The 8434-nt window shown below is 40.9% G+C and overlaps 1 protein-coding gene across 1 annotated transcript in view; it reads right to left on the bottom strand.

Annotated features, from left to right (window-relative positions):
• Positions 1-2149: 2149 nt before the first annotated feature.
• DCUN1D3 (defective in cullin neddylation 1 domain containing 3) overlaps positions 2150-8434 on the bottom strand; it is a 33152-nt gene continuing 26867 nt past the window's right edge. Inside the window, exon 4 of the mRNA XM_036741657.1 lies at positions 2150-7541. Within this exon, the coding sequence (XP_036597552.1) occupies positions 7046-7541 (496 nt within the window). The 3' untranslated portion in view covers positions 2150-7045. The remainder of the gene's footprint in view (positions 7542-8434) is intronic.

Raw genomic sequence — 8434 nt, 5'->3', positions numbered from 1 at the left:
CAAGCTCCTGCCACAGCACCAAAATCAGGGTCAACATCATGATACCTCAAGCTATCTCCACACCTATAAAATGGAAATAACACCTGTACTAAGCTAAGTCATAACGGTGTTTAGAGGAGCAAATGAGAACGTGAAGAGTTCTTTGTAAGCTGTGAAATGCTCAGCAGGTGAGCTAGCATCTAAGGAGTCAAAAGGCCCACCTCAGACACATCACTTAATCTCTATGCCTCAGTTTCGGAAGTACTCTGATGTCCCTTCCAGTTCTAGATTCATGAGCCTATGATCTTTATTACAGAAGGACCAATGATAACTCAAGACATAAGGGCATTCTCATGACAAACTCTCCTCCCTGAATAATGTGAAATTTATTGCACATGGGACAAAGATGCCTTCTTGCCACACCCCCCACCCTAGACCAAGTGAGTGCTATTCAGAGCCTGCCTGAGCTATTCACTTTGGAAAGCTCCCTGGATGCAGGGGAAGAGATTCTTTGCTTTCACTGTCGGAAGCTTCTGATAACCAAGGTTTGCCATCAGGCTATTTCTTGCTAAAAAAAAGTCCAGAAGCGTTCCATCATATTAATGTCATGAGGGTCAAGGAAGGCAATTATGTCTTTTCTCCCCCACCCCACCCCATTTAAACTGGATTATAATTTTAAATAATCTGTACAGTATGGTAACCAATCTTGGAATTACCTCCGTGGTGCTAGCAATACACCAAAAATGGTATTTGCCACTTCAGCATGAAGCTTCAGTTTAGTCTAGTGAAGGCCTTGGGTTTCTGTAGCTGTTATTCACAAATATTGTAGGAACAGAAGTGCCAGAGTTATGAAACATTCAAGTCTAAAAGCCAACTGAGGAAAAGTTTCCAGGCAACATCTTCAACTAGGGGGAAAATACTAAACTCTAAGAGACTTGTAGTTGGTGCTGAATTTGGGTTATGTAAGGGGATAGGGAACTAAGGTCGTGTGGGGGAAAAGCAGCCCACTAATAATGTTCTCATGTTAGGAGAAAATTTTTAGTCCCTAACTCCAGAGCCCATTAAAACTCCAGAAGTTGAGTTTTATGAGATAGAGATGGAGCACCATACAGGAAAGACATATTTAGGGGAAAGGCAGGGTTCATTCTGTAATGAGTAAGTAGATAGGCAATGTTTTCTCCTCTCCTAAATGCCCCCCCCCAAAAAAAAAACCTGGAGGAACACGGCTGTTTCATATTAACAATCCAACAAAGGAAACTCCATTTACTTTTCCCTGTCTGGAGCAGTGGTGTCAAACTCAAATAGAAATGGGGACCACTAACCTGTACATAAGGAACCCTGTGGAAACCATATTGACTTAATTTTAAAAACATAATGTTTTCTATGTTTTATTGTACTTTTAATTTGTTAACTATTTCCTGATTATATTTTAATCTGGTTTGGGCCAAGTCTGGCCTGGGAATGTTTGACATCCCTGATCTACAGAAACATATACTCTCCAATCCAAAGAAACATACCTCTCACCAAGACTATAGTGTTCCAAGAATGACACCCCATTGATCCACCAGCTACCAGAAGTGACCAAGGCAACTATAGATGGCTGGCCAGGGTGGTGACACTGAAGACCAATTTTATTCATTGTAGAGGGCCCAGAGTCCAAAAAGACACCCCATAAACAGGACTATTTTTCTTCAGCATATGAACTGCTAACTCTCCCACAACAGTCTAAGCTCCAATGGCATATCATGGTACTGATTGAGGTGGCCTCGGTTTTCACCCTAAAATGATCACTTCTAAATTGGTCATGGGGAGGTGATTTTTCCACTTCTAACAATTCTCTAAGCCTATCAACCAGTTCAGAGAGGGGTAGCAATGTGCATCAATCCTGTGACAGGACAATGAATGGGAAGAAAATAGAATCTGTAGTCAAAGATGTGAATTCAAAGCCCAGCTTGGTCACTTACTACCTCTACGACATTGATAAAAACCATTTTACATGAGTTTCAGTTTCCTTTGTAAAATCAAGGAGACCTCTAAGTCCTTTCCCACTCTAAATCTATGACCTTTGGGAAATGAGAAGGATTTAACCGCTGGTAGCCATTCCCCTTCTTCCCCCACAGGCTCCTTTTCTTTTGGAAGTCCAGAATTCAAAAGACAACTTTACCAATTGTTCTGCATTAATGGCAATAATCAAGTAAACAAATTTATTAAATTCAACAGCAGGTAACCTTCAAATAAAATACATTTAAGGGGAGAAATAGTGTAGACACCAAAGACAAAATGTGTAACAAGGTAACAAACATATTAAAAAGGGGCCATTTGAAGAGTGCAACGATGCAGAAAACACAAAAGGTAGCTTTTCAACAGTTTGTACAACCTTGAAGTAAAGGATATACTTATCAAAAAACCATTAAAAATACACAAAGGTGGAGGATTTATAACATTAGTGATAAACTAATTAACCCAACAGATTAAGGCAAGTTGTTTGCAGGACTAATCTGTCCAAGCCCTGTTGCCTATTGCTTCAAATTTCCCTTTGAAACAAAACTGTGCCCATTAGTGCAACAGGTTAAGAAGTGAGTGACCATATAGACCCAAGGGATTTGTGGGGCAGGGCAGGGGTGGGTAAGATGGCAATGGCTTTGGGAAGGAATTTCTCAAAAAAAAAAAAAATCATGTATTTATCAGGAATGAACCGCAGCAATTGCGTAGTAGTATTCCTTTGGAAATTTCCAAGATTTGTGAGTTTTATCTTTTCTTCAGGGAGAGGGCAAATGAGGGGGCAAGAATATCATCTATGGAATGTAGGGTGGGCTTCAGAGGAACGGAGGAAGGCCTGGAAAAAGACCATCATCATCCAGCATCTGGATCAGAAAGAGGACCCAAGGGTTACCTCAATTGTGGTCATACCTTTCTGCATCAACTGGTGCTCCAACATCAGGTTTTGTTCCAAACACACTCAAGACAAAAGCTGCCATTACTCAAAGAAAGGCAGCCCTGGAGGCCGGGCCAACTTGAGAACCATCGACTGAATGCTCCAATTACAGCATAACAAGGGAGATAAATTGTGGGAAAGCTAAAATGAGTAATCCTCTATTGGGATCTGATGGATTCAGATGAACAGATTTCAGCAGTCTAATCTCAGCCTTCTTCCCAGTCAAGACACTGCTGAAACTCCCCTAAGGAAAGGCCTATGTCAGTTACTGAGAGTCTAATTCAAAACACTACTGCCAGTTATTAAAAAAAAAATAGAACAAACAGCAAAACAGATAATGGATCAGAAATCAGCTCCCAGCCCTTTTCTTACATTTGGGTCTCCCTTTGTGTTGTCCTTTATTCCTCTACCCACCAATGATGCCATCGATCTATAACGCAAGTTTTAAATATGACAAATCAATGACATCGCTCTTCTCCATGGTACAGGATCTATTCTGTTTTCGAGCAAAAAGCTTTCAGGGTTGGTCACCACTCCCAGTAGACATTTTTTGCTATAACTAAAATGCACTACAAACTTTTCAACTTCAGAGTCAGCTGTTTTTCCAGGAAAACTGGATATACAGCATAAGGCTGTGAAAACAAATCAACCAGGCCTCACTCCTACTAGCACCCTGTACCCAGGAACAAATTTTGGCACCACCACCACCTGGGAGGTCAGCAACATTTCAGAGATAGCCTAATACTGCAGTTGTACTCTTCCTTTTTAAAGGAGGTTAGAATGTCCTCCTAAGCATAACACTGAAAAGACTGCACATCTCAATGAGATTTTTCTGGGTCAAGGGATGTTGCACATTTCTATTTCCACTGAATTCCAATTTGTTTCTAACACAAGCATATCGCCTTCCAATCACTAATGGCTAAAACATGTTCCTTTATCAGAATTAGCAGGTGTGGATTCCTGGTCTCAACTCACACACATGGGTACAACAATCACAAAAAAGGCAGGAAAGCCAGACTGCTTGGCCTAAAATGAGTAGTATCTTACTACCCAGGTGGCAATGTATTCTGATTGTGTCCCACTTCTTAGGGACAAAAGAGAGAGAGTAACCAATGCTAAAGCTTCCTCTCATACTAGCGTCCTAGTAAACTAAGGAAACACTAGCTCACGGATAGGAGCAATTTGCTAAAAGCAAGTTTCCCAATGTATACTAATTCGTTGTAGTTAGCCACACTCAAAAGTTCCTAATGGTTTCCAAAATACCATGGTCTTACATCAACTTCTGGATGTAGGTGTCTCAGTGTTTGCAGTATCCCAATGCTGTGCATATACAGACTCTATTTTTCACTTACTCTATAGAAACAACTCAGCCATTATACAAGCTCAATTTCATGTTAGAGTTAATAGTAATGAACTTTTCATTTCCAAGAAGCAGAAACAACAAACCCACACCTCCAGGAGGAAGGGATCTTAACAGAACAGCCTATGCTTAACTTTATTCATGACCACAATCAATCCAGAGCTAATACAGACACATCTTAACTCCTTGCTGTACAACAGGGACACAAAGTGGGGAGGTAGGAACAGCACATACTTGACTTAACATTCCATTTTCTGGCTCATTTGCAATCTGAACTGCTTTTGTGTTACATTTTTTTATAACGAATGGTTCATTAAAAATATTTTTTTAAAAAAATGGCTCCTCTGAAAAATTTTTTTTATTTAAAATAAACAAAAACCAAACCCATAAACAAACCCGTACATCTATACGGAATGCCGCCTTCTTAGGCTAGGAAAGGAATCCAATCCCTCTAAGGTCTAGAGGATTCTTATGGCTTCCCTTATCCCCTCCTTCAACTGGACTGCTGTCTGTGGGACGTGATGAGCTCTGCTCCCCCTAGAAGCAACCACATCTGCCTGCCTGAACAATGCCTGGGACTGCGCTTCAAGAACTGGGGACTGTAAAACACACTGAAATGGGAAGAGTCCTCTGGTCTTCACTCTAGCATTTTCAGGCAAAGGGAGTACTTTTTCAGTCTTAAAACTGCAATTAAACCTACCAAACCTGCTGGGGCAACCGAAAGCCTTCAGTGAAACTGGCCTCAGCTAAGCAGCCACAAGGCTCAGCTGTGGCTAGTCCAGAGAAATCAGCCAAATTTCCTTCCGTCTTACCGTAGGCTTCCAAAATCACCTATTCACTTTGTGGTAGTTTTAAAATGGAGATTTTTTTTTCCTCTCTTTTTTTTTTTTAAAAGGGAAATTTGTCAAGTTCAGGGCTTTAAAAAGTTACAATACAAAATGGGTTTAAGTTCAATAGAAAAACATTCACTGCAGAAACTCCACAAAACATCATTCCTGCAAGGATTTAAATTCAAGCTCTCTAGTAAAGGGGGGTGAGAGCTAGAAATGAACAGAACATGCCCAAGCCAAAGGATGTGCAGCACATGGGCAGAAAATGAGCTTAAATATTAAGAAACAAATTTTACTATAAAAGGGCATAAAAAAGTTTTCACTTGACAGATTCTCTTTTGAGTAAGTTCAAAAGCATCGGATGCAGATCTGTACACTGTTAAGCCCCCCAGTGCCATCCTCTGTTCCTTACCAAACTAATTTATTAAAACCAAAATATAAGAGATGATCCCTCCACTGGGATTTGGTTTGGACAAGAAACCAGTTCCTCATGGCCCTGTCTGGGAGATTAGTTACCCTAAGGTTTACCCCAATATATCATAAAGATCCACCAGTACTATGTTCTGGGCAAGGAAAAAGCTACAAGAATCCATCCCATCTTTTATGAAAATGGTCCAGATTCTGATTCCAGAATTCAAAGGCTCCATCAACAGCCTTTAAAAAGCCTCCTTCATTCCACACTCCCACCTCCCCCCACACACTCTGCACCCTACAGGCTGCTTCCCCTTTTACAAACCAGTTTAAACAAGCAATGAACCTAAGAAATCTCAGAGGAGAGGGAGGGAAATTTATGTAAACCTCAACAGTCATCACGTCACCCCAAATGAGCCCAACATTAAAAAAAAAGATAATAAATAACTCACTGGGTCAGGTGACAACATTGCTGCAGCAAGAAGGGAGAGGGCATAAGAGTTTAACCATTAAACACACTTTCAAACATTTGTTTGGCAGCACTGAGGCCAACCCGGGCTTCCTGCACTTGCCAGACAAGTAAGCTGATGTTACTTGAGAGATCAAAACAAAAATTCAAGCAGAGCTCCATACCACAGTTTTCCTTCAAGTTAGCTGGCCAGTGGGCACGGAGTTTGCCAACCATGGGGAACAGAACCTTTGGCTCCGAGTCAAATAAAAAAAAAGTATTTCCACTTAGAACATGAAAATACAGCAACTTCATCAAACACAGAAAACTATCAAAGAGGTCTACTTCCAGCAAAACTGAGGTAGCACTGCTTTCTCTGCATCTGACGCTTAAGTGGTTTTCAGTACAATGTATTAGAAACCGCTCACTTGAATGACAGGCACAGCATGTCGATGAATAAACTATGTAATGCGATGGGTGAAGGAAGGAAAGAACAGGAAGAAAAAATTAGGGTTTCTAATGAATTAGCTTAAAATAGGATTTCACCAGACGGCAAATTGTTTTCCTTTGTTTTTAGAGCTTCAAATTGTCTGGGAATTAACGCAAAGTGGTTAACAGTTAACACTGCTATTCAACTCTGTGTAAATCTTGTAAAATAATTATTACAACCTAAATTCAACCATGTAAACAGCACTACACACAGTACAGACCTGCCCTGAAAAATGTCGTATGCAAAACTGAGATCTGGCACTGTATCATTTTGTAATGTTAATTCAACCTAACCCTCCCCACCCCCCAAAAAAATCTAAATTGTGCAAGAAATGGCAGACTCATTCTATCTGAAGGCTTTAAAAAAAATTACACAACATGTAGCCAGGGTCAAATATTTCAGGACCAAAAAAAAAATGTTTAAAAAGAATAACCAAAAAATGAAGAAAGTGCCTAAAACATGATACAGCATTTTAGAGCCCTTTCAAATACAAGGCAGAGAAAGGTGTAAAGTAGAAAATATCTGGATCCTCAGTAATTTCCAGAAAGTTCCAAGTTCTCCACTGGCTGAAGGATGGTTCTGTCACAGCTGCTTACACATACTGGTAAGTCTGCTCCTCATGACACAGGCTCTCTGTGTCTGAAGTCGTCAGACATTTTGATTCCTCTCCCTTTTTCCTTCGCTCCATCTCCCACTCCACAAAGGTATCAAAGAGACTAGGCCAGGCCTCATCTTCACTGTAGTTACTGAGGTCGGGTCCGATCACCTGAGTAAAGTTTAGGAACATGTTCCATGTGTCCCGGGAGATTCCCTTGACTCCTGAGGGATTCTCTGTTAGGAAGTGTAACCACTGGTCCAATACAGGGGGGTTGTTTTGGGTAAAGACAAGCTTCCAAAGGGCAATGGCTATTTCCCGATGCAGTGACCTCTGCCCTTCTTCAGAGTCCAGGCCAAACTGAAATGTAAAGCGGTAGAGATCCTTGAACTTATCCTCTTGCTTGGCTTCATTTAAGAGACTGGGGAAGCGAGCACAAATCCCATCAATGCTGTCTGCGCTTATGGCTTTACAGCCCTCAAAAAACTCCTTCCTATAAAGAAAAGTAGAAAAAAAGGCATCAAAACACATTCAGATTTTCCATTAAAGGATCAATTCAAGACAGAGCTCAATTTCATTCAATGTACATTTGTTAAGCAAGAGGGGATGAGGATACAAAACCCAAGCAGAGCAGTCCCTGCCCTCTATGCAAGGCAGAAATAAAATACACACAGATAAAAACCAAATCAAATTCTATACAAAATAAACACGCAGTAATGGGGAAGGGGGTAGGAGGCATCAAGAAAGCTAAATGCTGAATTACAGGTTTCTGCGAAGCAGAAGTGAGAAAGAAATGCATTCCCAAAGTGGAGGTCAGTCTGACAGAGATGGGAGATAGAATACTATATATGAGGAATAGCAAGTAAGTCAGTTTGTTTGGAATAGAATGTGCTGGAGAGGGAGTACCATGAAATCAGCCTGGAAGGACAGGTTGGAGTCAGATAGGGAAGAGCTTTAAAGGGCAAACAGAAGCATTTTTACTTCATCTTAGAGACAATAAATTGCCGAAGATTCTTCTGCAGGGCAATGACATGGTCACACATGCATTTTTAAGATCAATTTAGCAGCTGTGTGGAGGATGGATTGCAGAGAGGACAAAGTGAAAGTAGGAAGACAAATAAGGAGGCTATAGCATAGTTCAGGCAAGAAGTCACCAAGGGCTGTGACCTTGAAAGGAAGGCCTACTGTTTGCCTTTCTTTGAATCCCCAGTGCCCGGCACAACGCTTCATAAATGCTCAGTGACCGACAGGCTGATTTAAGGCAGTGGCTGTGTGAGTGGAGAGAAAAGGACGTATGTGAGATAGGTTTTGTCAACTGACTAGAGAAAGTGAAGAGCAAGGTTTCAAACCTAGGTGACAAGGACAGTGGCACTCTTGACAGAAATA

The sequence above is a fragment of the Trichosurus vulpecula genome, chromosome 1, assembly GCF_011100635.1.
Source record: "Trichosurus vulpecula isolate mTriVul1 chromosome 1, mTriVul1.pri, whole genome shotgun sequence".
Taxonomy (NCBI): Eukaryota; Metazoa; Chordata; class Mammalia; order Diprotodontia; family Phalangeridae; genus Trichosurus; species Trichosurus vulpecula.
The sequence above is the reverse complement of the archived record's forward strand: the minus strand, read 5'-3'. Positions and strand labels throughout refer to the sequence as shown.